The 18,563-nt window shown below is 46.9% G+C and overlaps 1 protein-coding gene across 2 annotated transcripts in view; it reads left to right on the forward strand.

Annotated features, from left to right (window-relative positions):
- Window positions 1-1,446: 1,446 nt before the first annotated feature.
- HNF4A (hepatocyte nuclear factor 4 alpha) overlaps window positions 1,447-18,563 on the forward strand; it is a 32,301-nt gene continuing 15,184 nt past the window's right edge. Inside the window, exons 1-5 of one of the 2 annotated variants that reach the window (XM_075072286.1) lie at window positions 1,453-1,567; window positions 1,671-1,673; window positions 10,979-11,153; window positions 14,400-14,494; window positions 18,058-18,164. In XM_075072286.1, coding sequence (XP_074928387.1) covers window positions 1,453-1,567; window positions 1,671-1,673; window positions 10,979-11,153; window positions 14,400-14,494; window positions 18,058-18,164 — 495 coding nt within the window. Of the gene's footprint in view, window positions 1,568-1,670; window positions 1,674-10,978; window positions 11,154-14,399; window positions 14,495-18,057; window positions 18,165-18,563 lie in introns of both variants that reach the window. The other variant, XM_032767346.1, reaches the window with a different exon arrangement.

The following is an 18,563-nucleotide window of genomic DNA, read 5'->3' on the forward strand; positions in this document are numbered from 1 at the left end:
AGACTAAATCGCCCTGCATTGATTGAGAAATAAACTGGGATGTTTTGATTACACAGAGAGCTGACACTAATCGTTAATTACTGGCCCTTCTATGCAATTCAGCTGATGCTGTTAAGTGATAAATTGATTTCCACTTGTTGATCTTGTGGTGTTGTGCAATGGAAATTACAGCGGATTATATAAAACCTTCCCAGTGCAAACCACTGCCACACACTGGATAAACTGGCATCTCATAAAGCGCACACGCAGCAGATGAAACCAGGAGCTCAGAAAAAGAAGAAGAAAAAGCTCTGTTTTCTGACATGTGTAACATACATTCTTACTGTCCTATATTGTTTGAAGGTCTGATCCAAAGCCCCTGGAAGTTAATAGAAAATCTCCCATTGATTTCAATGGGCTTTGGATCAGGACTTAACTCTACAGCATGTGTTGCATGCTACAGTGTATAAGTAAGACACCCTGCAGAATAAAGTTCTGTTGTATTGTAAAATGCCTGGGGGGATTTTTAAAATATAAACACACAGGGCAGATTTTTCAGATTGGCCCTTGAAAATCAAATACAGGAAAATGAGCTGCTCTTCTGGGGTGAGTTTTTTCAAATATGTTAAGGCACAAAAAAAAAGTCATTGCAATTTTATGCCTGATCCACTGTGCACTCAAAATGCACCCAGAATCACACTTATGCTCACCTTTGCCATCTACCTTTGCATGTCTGGCTCTTCAGAAAAACTGTCCCTGAAAGCTGTTGGGAAGGGCTGTAGAGCGAGAGGTGTTTATAGTGAGCTCTGACCCTGTAAAACTCGGTTTATAGGGAAGTAAAATGAAAGTCTCACGTTGTTACCATGTGGAAATGGCAATTCTGGTTAGAGTGACCTTCTGTGAAATGAAAGCGAGAGAGAAAAGGGTGTGGGGGACGAGAGGGGGAGAAAGCCAGAGGATATTAAAGGGGAGGGAACAGGACAAGAACTTCGTTCTCCAGGACGGGTTTTTCCAAGTTTTTCAGCTAAAATTAAGACCAATAATAACAATTAAGCATCAAGATCAATAGCCCAGCGAATGTACTTCACTCATTGAGAATGCTCCTCTCTCTAAGTGCTGCCACCCCGGCATGTGCCCAGAAGCTGAAATCAGCAAAGTGCATGTAGATTCAATAATAAACAGTCAACAAAATTGCTGCTGCCCCACCAAAAAAAAAAAAAAAAAAACCCAAACCAACCATCCAGCTTAGCGTTCACCAGTGGGTGAGATGATTAAAGATTAACCCCCCCCCCCCCGCCTCTTGCCTCCACCCCTCTAGGGAGTATAGGCCTTGAAGCTCAGCAAATCCTTTCAGAGAAATATCTGAAATAAAAGACAACAGATAGGGGACACAGTGAAGGCAGCCGGAGGCTAAGGGGCCAATAACCTCCGACGAGGGAATCGCTGCAATCTGGCCCGTGTTTGCTGATGATAATGCGTCTCTCCAAAGCCCTGATAGACATGGAGATGGCAGATTATAGCGCAGCTTTGGACCCAGCTTACACCACTCTGGAGTTTGAGAACATGCAGGTGCTGGCCATGGGCAACGGTAAGTCTGCCTCTGCGTTTGCTTTCACTAGTCGAAGGTGGGGTTGGTGGTAGAGCCAGCCAGTGCCTTCGGGAGCACAGGTCATCTGGCAACAGGCATGTAGCTGGTGCAGAGGGCACACGGGGAGCTGAAGCACCAGGTCGGAGGGGGACTTTTCCTGCTCCTGTAGAGAAGGGTTTCTGTTTAACTAACACGCCACTTGAACTGATCAAATGACATTAACTCAGATATCAAGGCAATGAAAAGAACCTGAACAGAACAGAAGTTTCCTGCTCAACGTCTGGCCCTGGCAGACACAGCAGAGGGACTAGGAGCCCAAGCTGACAGCTACTGTCTCTTACAAGTCCCTAACCCAAGGAAAAGGAGAAGTGTGGTTCTTTACCTCCTTGCAAGGCAGGGCTTCCGAGTAAGGAGCTTTCCATGGCTTGACAGAAATACTGTGAAGCCCAAAGTTGGGATAGTGACCCTGGACAGAGAGCAGCCCCTCTAGCAGTGAAGTAGAATGAAAGCCCCAGAAGGTTTCAGTGCATCACGCCACACAGATTGTAATACCTCCACATAGAGAGAAGCTGTTCATGTGCACAGGTGGCGTGACATTTCTCTTTACAAAAGGCTGATCGTAGCTAGCTTGAACCCCATTGCATGGCATAATTGGTGTGAATTGAAACATATGTGGGGCTCTGAGGGGAAGGTTCAGTCCTTTAACTGGAAATAGTATCAATGTCTTATAGCTGTGATAAAAGGGCACTTTCACCCACACATCCCGGGGGAGAATCACAATTCTATCAGGATTTGCAACTTTTTCCCACTGGTTATATTTTGGAACTTGTGAGGATTCCTTTTTATTAGACACTCAGAGACACAATCAATGAAAATTCCTCTCCGGGTCCCCCACAAGTCGTCTCTAAATACTGGTTTAATCGCTAAGCCGAGTATGCTGCAGAAAGCAACTAACTAGCTCTCAGGGCTAGCAGAATGACATCCCCGCACCCTGGTCAGCTTCTTTAACACCAGCCTGCTCTGGAGACAGAAACAACTTTTACTTACAAAAAGAACAGGAGTACTTGTGGCACCTTGTATCTTTTTGTGGATACAGACTAACAGAGCTGCTACTCTGAATCCTGTCACTGATCTAGTCTCACTGTGGCTGCAAGGAAGAATTTCTCCTGCCACAAACCATCTCTATAGAGTTGGGCTCCCCCTGTATATTGTTCCTCTGCTCAGCACTCCATGGGGTCAGCATTTCCAGAGCATATGAACCCAGAGGGAGCAGATCTGAGTGGTGGGTGTAATCTGCCTGAAGTGGGGCATAGACTGTAACTACCATTAACGGCATCAAGGCTGTTCAGTGCATCAAGTCTCAGTACGCAGAGCTCCTCTCTCCAGTGCTGTCTCATGCAGCTTGGCTGAAAATGCTGCCAGAATTTCTAGAGGTGGTAAAGATTTATTAAATCCCCCAGCCTCTGCCAAGGGGCTCGTTAGGGGCAGAATGGGTGAGAGAGAGAACATAATGGGTTATGCTATGGAAATTAACTCCACAGCCCTGAAACATCCCTCATCTGCTGTAACTCCTCCAGCCCTTGTTTTGGGTCTTGGTCCCACATTTGCATCTTGGCAAGCTGAGCAATTTGGCTTGGAGAGTTCAGGGGACACAGGGTGGTGGGATGCACAGAGAGGCAGCCTCCTTCATACTACATTTCCTTGAATTGTGTGGAACCAGTTGACTTGCAGAGAAGTCAGTAAGATGAGCCTAAGCTTTACTACTAAGCTTAAAGCCCCTCACGTGGCCCTTGTGCCATCCATCTAAGCAGGGCCGGCTCCAGGCACCAGCTGAGGAAGCAGAAGCCTGGGGCAGCACATTGTAAGTTCGTCAGCCAGCTTTTTTTGGAGGGGGGTTGGGGGGCAGCAAAAAAGGTACAGCCAGCCCTGCATCTAATGTATTGAACCCTCTCATCTGTGGGGAGTCATCACAACCTCTAAGGCCTAGAAAGCCTGTTGAAGCTTTGTAGGGCCAGAGCAGACACTATCTGTACCGAGTTTGCTTCAATATGTTTTTAGCAGAAATGGCTGACAAATTCTACAGGGACAGTTCTGATTTTATCAGCTGTAGCAAAGGTGATCACCTTGCAACAGGCCCTGCAAGAGGAGAGTATCAGCTTCATTTCCTACATCTTTTCTCTTCCAAGAAGTTTGTGTGTTCAGGACCAGTAGGAAAAATGCCCTAGAAACTCTCTGCTAGTAACTCAGCCAATTCATCTGAACAGCTTCCCTCTTCTTGATATGTGATACTTTGGGGCCTTTGAGCTATAATGGAGAAGATTTAAGTGAGTCTACATTAGTGGCTCTCAATCTTTCCAGATTACTGTTCCCCTTTCAGCAATCTGATTTGTGTTGCATAACCCCAAATTTCACCTCATTTAAAAATCAGACATAAAAACACAAAATACAGCACACTATTACTAGAAAATTGCCGACTTTCTCATTTTTACCATATAATTATAAAATAAATCAATTGGAATATAAATATTGTTCTTACATTTGAATATATAGTAGATAGAGCCGTATGAACAAGTCATTGTATGACATTTTAGTTTGCACTGACTTCACTAGTGCTTTTTATGTAGCCTGTTGTAAAACTAGGCAAATATCTAGATGAGTTGATATACCCCCTGGAAGACCTCTGTGCACCCCCAGGAGTATGTATACCTCTGGTTGAGAACCGGTGGTCTACATTTTTAAAAAGGATGAGGACATGAGTGTTAACTCCGATTCTGGCAAAATTCTCACTCAGGCACCCACAATCTGCCTACCTAAATAACCCACCTCTTCTGTTTTGTTGTTGTTGTTGTTTTGTTTTGTTTTTGCATTGGACACAGTCCTCTACATTTCTGATCCAAACCTGCTGTGAAATGTTGTTGTGTGCTGTTAAACAGATATTATGTTCCATTCCAGAGGTGGCTGCATTTCAATGGTAGATGCAGTTCATACCTTTTTATAGTTTTGATGCTTCTAGTTTTGGAAAATGCTTTGGGATTGGTCAGGATAAAAATTGCTATATGAGTGTTAGATCATTTTCACTGTTATTAGTTCCCTGGCTTTAAAAGGGAATTAGCTTTTTCATCTTCCCTGTCCTAACTTCTGACTAATCCCCATTAAACAGGCATTGTTGGGACAGCCAGGGAGAGAGGACAGTCATTTAAGTTTCTGACACCATACAAACAATAGTTTGAAAATTATCCATCAGCAGATAATTCCATTTCCGTTTCCAGCCAGTGAGAACAGGAGACTGGTAGACAGTAAGCTTTTTGGGATAGGGACTGTCTTTTTGTTGTGTGTGTGTGTACAGGCCCAGCACAAGGGGGCCCTGATCCCTGACTGGGGTCTCTGGGGACTACTGTCATTCATGTAATAAATAATGAGGTGATTGTGTGCAGCGCTCTCTGATGTTTTTCTTCTCTGATTCCATAACTTTGTTTTATGTTATATATGTCTGGAGGAAATTGACATATACTCATTTTTCTGACATGATTTCATCTCTGACTGTCTGAGACCCTGTGAACTGTCACACTAAGGGGAGGCATGTTTGTAGGCAGCAGCCTTCCTGCAAAGCATCACAGAAGCTACTAGCTGAAAGCTAAGAGAAGTGACTCACTCACTCAGGGGGCAGGTGCCAGATAGGACAACACAACTTTGAAAGCGACCCCTAAAATCCAGAGTTTCAATGAGAGGGAACAAAGCCCAGAAGGGCAGAATGCATGAGGACAGGTAGATATGAGCTCAGAGAAGGAGCAAGTTCCTGGGTGATACCGAAAAGCAGGAGGGTATCTGGAATTAGAATCAGAGATGGAAGCCTGTAAAGGGGACAAAGGCTGCAGGGAAGGACAGGAAGGGAGTCTAAAAAAACCACCTCAGGAGAGATTAAACCAGCTGCAAATTTCCCATCATTAACATGGCAGTGCAGGCTGATGCTACAGCCCCCAGCATATACCTTGATCCAGGGGGCAGGGGACATTGCATGCTCTGGTCGGTCACCTTTCCCTACTAGAGATTGCTGGAGGGCTGCAATTTACTCTGTTCTGTGTAAATTCAGTATGGTTCTCTCAATCCTGGCAAGATGCAAACACAGCTTGCTGGACTGGACAACAGCCACTTAGAAAGCTTACATCCAAACAGAATCCCCTCCGCCCAGCCTCAGCTGCTACTGCTGCTGTTGCAGAGGATGGATTGAGCAGACCCAAGGCCTTAGGGTTTGTCTGCCTGGGAGATTTGCCCAATTATATCAGTATAATTATAACGATCTAACTAAACCACTCTGGTTATACCAGTATAACTCCCCCATGCAGACACTCTTATTCTGAAATAGGCTTCTGAGTTTGAACAGCTTCCAAAGTGACATAAGCCACACCAGAAAAAGGCCCTCTGGGAGCAGAATAAGAGTGGCCATGTGGGAAGTAGAACTCCTGTGCTTTAAATTCACACCCCAGTTTATACCAGTATAACTTCCCTTCACAGACAAAACCTTATTCAGAGGTAAGTGAAGAGGTGTTTTGGAGCCTGTGTGTATCTCTATGCAGTGGATCAGAGGGAACAATTTCCTAGTCTGTAGCAGTCCAGTTCTCTAGCCTCTCTGGAGCCTAGTTAAACAAACAGGCAAACAAAAGAAACTTCCCACAAGCAGGGCTTTAAACAAAGGGCTCACGAAGCTCCTTCAGCCTGGCCTCTAAATGAACTCTACAGCAACAGAGCTTTGCCAGCAGCATTGTCCTACCCTCCTCTCCACCCCAGGATTCTGGCTCCTACTGCCAGCCCCAGACCTTCCCTGCACAACCCTTTTATCATGTGCTGGTGAAAGGCCTAATTTGCCCAGCCTTGCTCCCAGGTGGATCTCTCCACCGAGGCAGCTGTGGCCTATACTGAGAGAGTGTTAACCCTCTTCCTGCCAGAGCCTGTGTGAGGTCTATACATCTCTTCACAACAGGAAAGGAAATGGTGGGTAGAATATTGGGTTTCTTCCTCTCAGATCAGACAGATTCTTCGTGGGGGTTAGGGCAGAGATTCATTCATAGTGCAAGCCCGAGGAAGCCAATGGAGTTACCTCAAGAACGGGTTTGACCCCCAGGCCCCATGAGATCCAGTGTCTGTTGTATGCAAGGCAGAGGTTCATTCAAACCTTTTTTTAGGATTCCAGTTCATTTTTAGTTTATGCCCCCTGAGTTTTTGCTTTGCAGAGACCATGTCACTCACCACAGATGGTTGACGATGGTCTTCTAGAGCCCCATAGAAATTCCAGAAGTCTCCATTAGAATCCTTCAGGTAGCTTTCTAGGATTTTCTTATGGTCTCTCCTAATTCCTACTGGCGTCTATCAGTGTCTGTGTCAGTACAGCAGTGGAACCAGTAGAAATCAGAAGACCAGCAGACTCATTTCTCTGTTTCTATGGCCATCTGGAATCACTCAATAATTTTCATCTGGAATTTCCATTGAGCAAGACAACTGTATCTGTGCTGATATGTAACACATGGAGGTGTCAGTCACAGTTACAGGGTTAGCAGCATTCCGTGCCATCAGCCGTAAGGTTTGGTTGGCTCCCATCCTTCCCAGTCAATGTTTATGCAAAGCCCCTGGGGGAGATGATATCATAAAAATCATAGAAATGTCAGACTGGAAGGGACCTTGATAAGTCACCTAGTCCAGTCCCTTGCATTGAGCTGACTAACCTGTTCACAAAAACCTCCAATGAAGGAGATTCCACAACTAGAGCCCTGCGCGGATACAAATTTATATCTGTTATCGGTGGATATAAATCAGTATCTGCGGAATTGCAGGGATCTCCCGGGAACTCAGCAGCAAAATGGGCAGAATGTGGGGCCACCGCTCCCAGGAGCCAGCGCCGGCAGTTCCTCCCATGTGGCTGTACTGCCCCTAGGCCCACTCCCATCCCTTCCATGCAGCTGTCTGCATCACTGCATCTCTTTTCTGGGGTTCATACAACCACGCCGGAGGACAGGGCTGGGGTTCAGGGCCGCCCGGGGGGGGGCAAGTGGGGCAATTTGCCCCAGGCCCTGGGCCCCGCAGGGGCCCCCACGAGAGTTTTTTTTGGGGCCCCTGGAGCAGGGTCCTTCACTAGCTCTGGGGGCCCCAGAAAACTCTCATGGGGTCTGGGCCCCTGGAGCTTCTTCAGCTCTGGGTCTTCGGTGGCAGGGGGTACCTTCCACCCCTGGGTGGAAGGACTCCCCTGCTGCCGAATTACCACTGAAGACCCAGCACTTCGGTGGCGGGTCCCACTTTGGTGGTAATTCGGTGGTGGGTGCCCCCTGCCACGGGTCTTCGGGGCACTTCAGCGGCGGGTCCCGGAGTGGAAGAACCCCCCGCCACCGAAGCGGGGGCCCCCTGCCGCCGAAGAACCCAGACCTCTGAATCCTCTGGGTGGCCCTGGTGAGGTTGGGGGGCAGTACAGCTGCAGTGGAGGAGCCGCTGGCACAGGGCGCTGGCTCCTGGGAGCAGCAGCTCCACGTCCTGCTCCTTTCACCCCTGCAGTTTCCGGGAGACCCCTGCGTTTCCGCGGATACCAGTTTATATCCATGGATATCCGCATCCGCAGATATAAATTTGTATCTGCGCAGGGCTCTATCCACAACCTCTCTAGGTAATTTGTTCCAGTGCTTAACTATCCTTACAGCTAAGAAGTTTTTCATAATGTCCAACCTAAATCTCCCTCGCTGCAATTTAAGCCCATTGCTTCTTGTCCTGTCCTCAGTGGCCCTCCTTTTTATAACAATCTTTCATGAACTTGAAGAATGTTATCATGTCCTGCCTCAATCTTCTCTTCTCCAGACTAAATAACTCCAGATTTTTCAATCTTTCCTCATAGTTCATGTTTTCTAGATCTTTAATCATTTTTGTTGCTCTCCTCTGGGGACTTTCTCCAATTTGTCCACATCTTTCCCAAAGTGTGGTGCCCAGAACTGGACACAGTACTCAGGCTGAGGCCTTATCACTGCTGAATAGAGTGTAGAATTACTTCTTTTGTCTTGCTTACAACACTCCTGCTAATACATCCCAGAATGATGTTTGATTTTTTTGTAACAGTATTACATTGTTGACACATATTTAGTATGTGATCCACTATAATGCCCCAAATCCTTTTTCCTAGTTATTTCCTGCTTTTTTATATGTACAATTGATTGTTCCTTCCTTAGTGGAGTACTTTGCATTTGTCCTTATTGTATTTCATTCTGTTTATTTCAGACAATTTCCCCAGTTTGTCAAAATCATTTTGAATTTCAATCCTGTTCTCCAAAGCACTTGCAAACTCTCCCAGCTTGGTATCCTCTTCAAACTTTATATGTATACTCTCTCTATTACCATCCAAACCATTTATGATGATATTGAATTGAACCAGATCCAGAACAGTTCCCTGGAGGACCCCAATCAATATGCCCTTCCGGCTTGACTATGAACTAGTGATAGCTATTCTCCAAGTATGATTTTCCAGTTAAGCGCTGACTTTATAGTAGGTTTGTCTAGGTTATATCTTCCTAGTTTGTTTATGGGAAGGTCATGTAAGATAGTATAAAAAGTCCTACTAAAGTTGAGATATATCACATCTACTGCTTCCCCCCTATACACAAGGCTTGTTACTCTGTCAAAGAAGGATATTAGGCTGATTTGACAAACCCATGTTATTATCTTCTAGGTGCTTACAAACTGATTGTTTGATTATTTGCTCCATTATCTTTCTGGGTACTGAAGCTAAGGTGTCTGGTCTGTAATTCCCTGGGTTGTCCTTATTCCTAGATGGTGGCTTGGGGTCTAATGTTCTCAGAGACTCAAGGATGCCCAGATCTGTCTCCCAAGTTCTACAGTCTCAGCTCTCTCTTTCTGGGCTGGAGTGTGCAACCCTTGCTCAGATGGGGGGAGCACTGACTCACACAAGTCAATGGGGCTCATCATGCGGGAAAGGGCACCCTCACCTCAGTAAGGACAGCCCAATCTGTGTCTGACTGCGCTAGGGATCATCATGAAAGTGAACTGGCTGCGGCGTATCCTGACAACCCAGGTGTGGTGCCTGTTGACAGGAAAAAGCGTTTAGAGCAGTGGACTAACGCTGCATTTGAGGGAGTTTGTCCACACAGTCCACCAAGATGGTTGATGCCCTCAGAGACCTTTTGGATTAATTGCTGCTTCTGGATTTCCAGTTGGAAACAGTGGCCCATAAGGTATTTTTCCATCAGCAGCTGGTCAAGAGGCTCTCATGCAAACCTCACAATAACTATCCCTGTGTTTGTCACCACACTCCTCTAATACAGTCTACTTAGGGATAGTCTGGGCCAATGGTCCCCAACCTTTTCGTCTGGCAGGCGCCAGATGAAGGACCATGGCGCTGGTGGAGCACCCGCCGAAATGCCGCTGAATTTCGGCAGCATTTCGGCGGTAATGCCTCTCAATGACATCACTTGTTGGCAAGCGGTGTTATCGAGAGGTGTCGCAGCCGAAATGCCGTAGAAATTCAGTGGCATTTCGGCAGATGCTCCACCACCGGCCAGGAGCGGGCGCATTTAGATGCCCCCGCAGGCGCCATGGCGCCCACAGGCACCATGTTGGGGACCCCTGATCTGGGCTCTTTGAAGGCTAAAACGAGTGCAGAATGCAGCTGCATACCGATTAAATTGGGTGGCCTACACTGAGCACATGACACCTGCGCTCCAAGCACTGCCCTGGCTAGCTGTCTGCTTCCAGGGGCAATTCAAGGGGTTGTGGTCAGCACCACAAAACAGAAACTGAAATGTGAAAATCCCCAGTGAATATCGGCTCTGTGCAGTGCTAGTTGTGAGCTGTGTTGCCACGAAGTTTGAGACTGTGTCTGGATTCCAGACTGTTTGAATGCTAATTACACTGTGTGTGCAGTGACTTTCATCACAGAGTCTTGATGCACTTTGCAAACATGAAGTATTTACTGTCCCCCTTAAACTGAGCCATTGGGTGGCCTGAGCACCCAACCCCCTAACTGAAGTCCATGGGAGCTGTAAGTGTCCTGCTCCTTAGAAACTCAGGCCACTTATTTGGGTGCCTAACTTTAGGAATCCAGGTTGGAACATTCTGATCCCAGGGCCAGATTTTCCAAGGAGCCGAGCACCCCCAGTATGTGCATATGTGTGTGTGCGTGCATGCATAGGTGCTGTAACTAGAGGTGCTGCTGCACCCCAAGGCTTGAAGAGTTTTCCACTATCTACAAGGTTTACAGTCTGATTCAAGGGCTTTCAGCACCCTCATGATACAAATTGTTCCAGCATCCCTGTGTGTGTGTACGTGCATGCCACAGGGTCCCCCTGGTTACCTGCTGCCTCCTTGGGTAAAGAGCAGCTTCTCTGATTCTTCATTGTCTCTTTCTCTTTGTCCTTCCTGACGTAGACACATCTCCATCAGATGCGACAAACCTCAGCGCCTCCAATAGCATTGGGGTGAGCGCACTGTGCGCCATCTGCGGGGACCGTGCCACGGGGAAGCACTATGGGGCCTCCAGCTGTGATGGCTGTAAAGGCTTCTTCAGGAGGAGTGTCAGGAAGAACCACATGTACTCCTGCAGGTATGGACTGAGGGCACCAGGACATCGTGCTGTGCAAGGCTCCAACTGGAGCAGGGCATGTGCCATAGACAAGAAGGGGAACGAGTCTACCAGGAACTGCACTAAGAATCCCCCAGAACTTGGGGTCACTATTCCCTGTTGTCTTCTTTACCCCACATCTCACAGTACTGACCTGTCCCTCCAGCTGAGGAGGGCTGGACACAGCTCCCAGCAGAGCTCCTCACCAGCCTCAAGCCAGCGGTCACTTGAGAGTAGCAGGGAATGATGGCCTCATTCTATGGGACTAAGCACACTTTCTCTGCAACACTCTCACCCCTGCTGGGCTGGGGAGAAAGGCTGAGAGGAGCCGTCATTGCAAAGCAAGATAGAATGTTTCCTACTGCCGGGGGCTGAGCACCTCGCCTCCACCACACTCCTAGTCTGGTGGGCAGGCGTGGTGCTGAACTCCCATTCCTCCATGTGAGGCAGTGCAACAGGCCATTGGGATATTACTCCTGCATCAATCCCAGCAGAGTCTGGTCTGGGGTAAAATTTCCAAAAGCACCGAAATCATTGTAGAAGCCTACGGCCTATTTTTAAAAGTGAGTTAGGTACTCAGATGTGGCGGTGTTCAGATTTTTAAAGGGACGTTGGCATTGCTCAGCTGAGCAGAGCTACGCTTAACCTCTTGGCAGGCCGTTCCTGGTAGAATTTTCAGCCTAGAGTGAGGTAGCTCCGTGCTGCTGAGGCTCCCTATAGAGTGTGTGGGGATAGTCAAGCACCTACGAAAGTAGAAGCTGGGCAGCTGAGCAGGGAGCTGCCTAACCAAGCCAGGAGTGAAATGCTGGAGAGAGGAGAGGGACTTAGGGGTCTACATGGTTGAGCTGGTGCATTTGGCTGAAGAGCCAGAGATAAACACCTCCTTCTGCCTGGGAATCCCAGCTGTGAACCCTCTCCTGGAGTTATGCACCTAAGTCTAGATAGCCCATGGCCTAGCAGCCAGTACCACGTCTCTCTGGCTCCTGTTCAATACCTCACTCACTCTCGCCCCACGTATATCTGTGACCCTGGCTGTCTTGTGTGCAGATGCTGAGCTTCCCCCACCATCTGCAGCCAGCCCTCCTGCTTAGGGGGTAGCAGCCATCAGGTCTTGGGCATGCTCAGGGCATGTCTATGGGATGGGGCCCTACTGATAAGTCAGGTATCCCCCCACCAAGTTTGAGAATCCTGCTTTGGGGCCTCTGGGATTTCAGTTTGTGCTGCAGCTCTGAGCAGCTTGTTAGCTGTGGGGCAGCAGCAGCACTTAGGCTGTCTTGAAATGCTGACAAGCAGAAATGTAGGCACCGTGAGGTTTAGGCGGCACCTAAATTGCAGCTTTGAAAATGCCTGTGGTACCCCCATGGCGACTGTAGGCACCTAAAACCCTTTACAAATCTGGCCCGTGGGTGCCTAAGTTTCACTGAAAGTCAATGAGGCCTCAAAGTCCCTTTTGAAAATGAGACTGAGGTGCTTTTGAAAATGGTATCCTAGATCTCGGAGAAGCTGGCTGGGGAATGTGCATGGCAGTGTAAATGCAGCACCTGAGGAGCAGAAAGGAGCCCCCGATGTGTGACAGAGGTGTAATTTGAAGTGTAACTTGGAGCCTAGGGCTAAGCTTTTCAAAAATGGGTGCCTAATGTTAGACTCCTGCATCCATACAGGGCCAGTGCAAGGATATTTTGTTCCCTAGGCGAAACTTCCACCTTGTGCCCCCCACCACCACCTTCCCTCCCCTCCCCCTGGAGCATTGCTTATTATAAACTTTCAAAAATGAATATAGTAGTGTAAAAAAAAATTGGGGGGCACCGCTTTTTGGTGCTCCCAAATCTTGGTACCCTAGGTGGCCGCCTAGTTCACCTAGTGGTTACACAGGCCCTGCATCCATACTTAGACATCTAAATAAGTGGCCTGATTTTCCAAAGTGCTGAGCATCCAGCAGCTGCCACTGACTCAAGTGGTCATGGTGACACATTCAACAGTTTGGAAAAGAAGGCCACTTATTTAGGTGCCTAAACATGGATTTAGAAGGCTACCGCCAGGCACCGATCCTGGAAAATATTGGCTATGGGCTTTAATGGAACACAATGAAAACAGCACTCTCAAAAGCTAAACAATTGACATGGCAGGGGCCTTGTGTCCCTTGGGTCCCCCGACACGCCATATTCACAGGTTTAGTAAGCTGACGTGATCAGCCAGCTGAAAACTATATAGCGAGCATGAGAAGTGCCAATAAAATCTGTACTGCAAACGACTATTGACACTGTGCTACACACTAGAGCCATAAACAAGGGAAACAAGGGAGTGTCATGGACCTGGATATAGCAGTGGGGAAGGAAGAAATTGCTGTGGTTTGGATCAGAGAAGATTGGGGGTTATACTGGGAGATGGGTCTGTTTGAGCTTTAATGCGGTGTTATGTGGTGATAAAGGGCGGGAACCTGGGGGTCAGGATGTCTCGATTCTAAGCCTAGCTCTGGGAGGGACTGTGGTGTAGTGCAATGATTCTCAACATATTCCATACCAGATCGCCCATCCTCCAGGATCTCCCTCCTACCTATTTGTGTTCTACTGGGGACCCCCCACACATTTAGCAGTATAGGGGGGCAGGTTGGTTCTGACCACCCTGTCACTTGTGTGTGACCCTGCTGGGGGTTGTAACCCCCATCTTGATCAACCCTTGTCTAGTGGTCAGAGAAAAGGGCTAAGGGTCAGGACTCCTGGTTTGTATTCCCACTTCTGCCATTACCTTGCTCTGCAACCTTAGGCAAGTTTCTTGGCTCCCATAGAAATGAATGGGAGTTCTGTGTACGAATTCCTAAATTTCCTTGTGCTGCCTTAGCTGCGATAATTCTTCCTCAGTTCCTGGGGGAATAGTAGGTTAATTGAGAGCCTCATATTAAAGCAGCCCTGTAAGAGCCCAGAGTCAGTGTTCTTTCCTCAGGATCGGGGGCTCTGCTCATAGACTCATAGACTTTAAGGTCAGAAGGGACCATTGTGATCATCTAGTCTGACCTCCTGCACAATGCAGGCCACAGAATCTCACCCACTCACTCCTGTAACAAACCCCTAATCTATATCTGAGTTATTGAAGTCCTCAAATTGTGGTTTGAAGACCTCAAGGTGCAGATAATCCTCTGGTTTTGTGTCTCAGAGCACAGGGCCCCTGTGGGCTGCTCTTTCCTTAGACTCTAGGTTGTTGCAGCTGCTCACCCCCCTTTCTCCTCCCCAGGTTTAACAGGCAGTGTGTGGTAGATAAGGACAAAAGAAACCAGTGTCGATACTGCAGGCTAAAGAAGTGCTTTCGAGCAGGGATGAAGAAAGAAGGTAGGTGACTGTGTGCTTTGTCTGTTCTAATGCCAGCCACTGGTTGGGTGTGACACCAATTACACAGCCAGTTTGGTCACCTCTACCCTGCCAACCACAGACACCTACACACAACTTCACACAAATACCAATCCAATTATGTACACTTCCAGAGACATGCCTAGATGCTACAGACTTCAACCTGTGCACCAACATCTACTTGCACCCACAAACACACAAAATATTTACAGGCAGGCACTCCCTCCCTCTGACACACACACCTACCTGCACTTGCACATCCAGTGTAGCTGAATACACGTGTATAGGACAATATCGCTGAAGCATTTAGAAAAGCTGCATAATGTTGGCAAAAGCACCAAGCTTCAGAGCCCCAGTTAGTTTGGATACCGAAAAGATCGCCACATAATTAAGACCCTAAGTGCATGAATCACATCAGGTCTGATCAGTGTGAAATCAGCTGTCTCTCACTTTATATTAATTATTTTTTAGGGGGTCGGGGTTGGCTGCAAGTTCTCTCCCCCTGGAGTATCTGATCATTCTGGAGTCCAGTGAGTAGTCACTGGGAATTGAGTAACCACCAGTGCGTTCCACAGGGCCCAGCAGACTTTTTGGCCTTTCCTCATTCAGCCTGTGCCCTAAACTAGAGGATAGGTTACCTAGTTGATTGCCAGCTACTTAAGGCCTTCTCTGCAATGGTGAATTGTTTCAGTAGAATACTACAGAGCCTATACAGCTAATGTAGAGACAGTGTACACCAACAAGAGGAGTTTTGTTGCTTGGGGGTGTGGTTTTTTTCATATCCCTGACTGACACATTTATGCCAATATAAGTTTTAAGTTTAAACCAAGCCTAAGGCGTGACTTTAAAGCAATATAGTTATACTGCTCTAAATCCCTGTGTGGACACTCTTATTCCAGTATAAGGGGGTCATCTTTGGTTTAGCTTATGTCACTTGGGAAGCTAAACCAAAAAGGGTACTTCTGTAGTGGAATAAAAGTATCCACAAAGGGAGTTATACTTGTATAGATGTAAAAGCAGCAAAGAGTCCTGTGGCACCTTATAGACTAACAGACGTCTGTTAGTCGATACAGCAGACAACACTAACGTCTGTTAGTCTATAAGGTGCCACAGGACTCTGCTGCTTTTACAGATCCGGACTAACATGGCTACCCCTCTGATACTTGTATAGCTGTATAACCAGTAAAACTTTCCCGTGTAGACAAGACCTCAGTAGCGTTTGGTATCTAGTCCTTGCTCTTTAGCACTGAACTTATTCTGCTGATAAGGGAACATGAGGGTCTCCATTTGGAGGAGACAGACATTTTTGTTTTTCAAAACACTGGCTAATAATTTTTTATGTCATGGCAAAGTTTGAAAACTCTTCATCCTCCTGCCCCAAATAGGGATTGGTGCAAAGGGCTATTTTCAATAAAGAGCATTTCTGAATGAATTGCCTGCTATATTTTTTTATCCTGAGCAAGTGCTGGTGGCTTTTACATAAGGAACAAATAACCAGGGACATTTTACACACTGAGAGAGGTGCCTTTTCACAAGTTTACCAAAAAGCAAAACTCTATTCATTTTTGCTCAAAATTTTCATTAGTACCCAGAGAATTATGCACAGTGTGGGGCATACTGAAGGAGCCAGCAAAAGGCCCATGTACCACTTAGCTCCCACTTAATCCCAAGTGGTGCACAGATCTCAAGCTGGCCTTCTGCACAGAGATCAATGTCGCTCTATACACAGACAATGGCAAAATGTCCATTCCAAAATGGTGCATTTCCACCTTTAAGAAAGACCCTGGTGGAAAGTGCTGATAATTCACCCCCAGTAACATGTGTAAATGGTCATCAAAATATCCACTGCCAGGTGTGGCTACTCACCACAGCCTTGCTTTGCTCCACATGCTCCCTGCACAGCTACCTTTAGGGCCTCTGCAGTGTTTCCTGCATCTGTAACACAGACATGATGGGCCAGTCAGTGGCGTAACATCAGAGATGAATTTGGTTCTGCGAATGCACAACTTAAAACCCAAAGTTCTCCTGATTCCAGCTTGTGTCCTCTCTGCACTCAGCCCATTGAATAAAGCAACCTCCCAGGATAACAGACATCTCATGCTGCTGCAGCCAAAACACGGGCCCTTTGAGAACACCCTAACCCTGCCTTCCATGAGGAACATTTCTCCCCATACGAATAGTGACTAAGCATTGCCAAGAGCTTGCCTTAATTTTGCCTGAAGGACAGAGGAATCCTCTCTCTTTAGAGCCTACTCATCTTGTGCTTGAAGCTCTGCTTGTGTCTGTTAATATTCAATAGAAGTTACATTAGGTCCATGACCAGCTAATACTGAGCAAACATTTAGAAAACATCCTGGTGTGACTGAACCCGGGGCCTGGCCACTGATAATGAGCGATGTAACCTTGAGAGCTCCTATTTACAGCTGCTGACTGCAGGGCTTTTATTTCAGCCGAGCCCAGTTATTGCTTTTTATCAGACTGAATTATACATTCAGAAAATATAAATCCAGGGAGCCACAAGCGTTGTGCAGTTATTTTGGTGATACAGGGGATCAATAGCCTCTTCTAGCAGATTGCTTGGATGACTGTATCTCTTCCAGCATAGTTTGCCTACCATGGGTCACAATCAGCACAAGTGCTTTTCAGCAGATGCTGGAATTCACCTCCTCAGCATTATTGCTCCAACAGCAGAAGACACCCCTTAGACTTCCAGCCTAAGCCCTTCAGAGGAACAAACCAACCAGGGAGATGCATGAGAGAGAAACATACCTGTCACTGTGACTCTTCAATCTCAGATATTCTGTGTCATACCTAATTGAGAGCCTAGATACTCTAGCAATAGTCGCTGCAAGATGCACAGTAACTCTTGTTTCCTTTATCATTCTAGCATACAGGTGGTTCCCCAAAACATGATTGTACATCTCTATGCTGCATGAAGGCAAAGCCGTATTGGCCACAGTTTCAAAGGCTTCCAAAGTTATGTCCACAAAATACATTTGCACCCAGCTTTTGTGTGTACATAGTGAATAGCTGGGTGTGTGATGGCCAGTTGTCACAAGTCATGGGTGGGGGGAGGGTTGTGAGTGTTAACAAGGCACATGGACATTTTTCATGCATGGCTTAAGAGGTTCCTTTAAAACACTGGCACTATAGCATGGGACCAAGTAAAGACACTCATTTCTGCACTTGGGAGCAGATCCACTACCCATGAGTCACTGGGGGGCTTTCCATTGACCTCAGTGAGCATTGGCTCAAGCACTTACACTCCAAAATAGTTCAGTACCAAGATGTTTTAGGCACCCAGGAGAGCCCAAATGTTGAATTATGTGCTACATTTTGATCACCAATGTTTGAAAATCAGGCTTCCCATGTTTAAAACTTGATTCAGCCACATCCTGGCCTGCCTCCCACACTGTGTAGCTGTGAAACCTTGGCTAAGGAAAGCTGAGGATTTAGTGTGTAAAGGTAATACCAACGAAGTGTGAGGGCATTTGGTAAACACATTCCTGACTGAGCTTTAGCTGACCCCAAATCCTTCCTTGCAGCTGTACAGAACGAACGTGATCGAATCAGCACCCGGCGATCCAGTTATGAAGACAGCAGCTTGCCTTCCATCAATGTCTTACTGCAGGCAGAAGTCCTTGCACAACAGGTACCTCTTCTTTCCCGGTAGCCTACTGCTAATGCATCAGGTGCAAAGTTTTCAGTAGAGCCAGGTGAATAATCCATCACTGATTCTAGGGTTACCACCTGGGGCACTGTGGGGGATTGTTACTTGTCTGCAGACTGAACACCATTTTTCTCAAAGGTGGTTGTTTCTTGAAACCGTTTGTGGTGTAATTGTTGGTCTGGAGCTGATCTGTGAACAGGGTGCTGCAAGTGCTTGACATTTCAGCTATGTAGACTGGACACAAAAGGCCACATCCTCAGCTGATGTGAGGTGGTGAAGCTTCACTGAAGTCAATGGAGCCATGCTGACTCACACTCAACAAGATTAATAGGCAGCAAAATTAAAATAAATAAAAGGAAGCACTTCACACAATGCACCGTC

The sequence above is a fragment of the Chelonoidis abingdonii genome, chromosome 14 (assembly GCF_003597395.2).
Source record: "Chelonoidis abingdonii isolate Lonesome George chromosome 14, CheloAbing_2.0, whole genome shotgun sequence".
In the NCBI taxonomy this organism is placed as follows: Eukaryota; Metazoa; Chordata; order Testudines; family Testudinidae; genus Chelonoidis; species Chelonoidis abingdonii.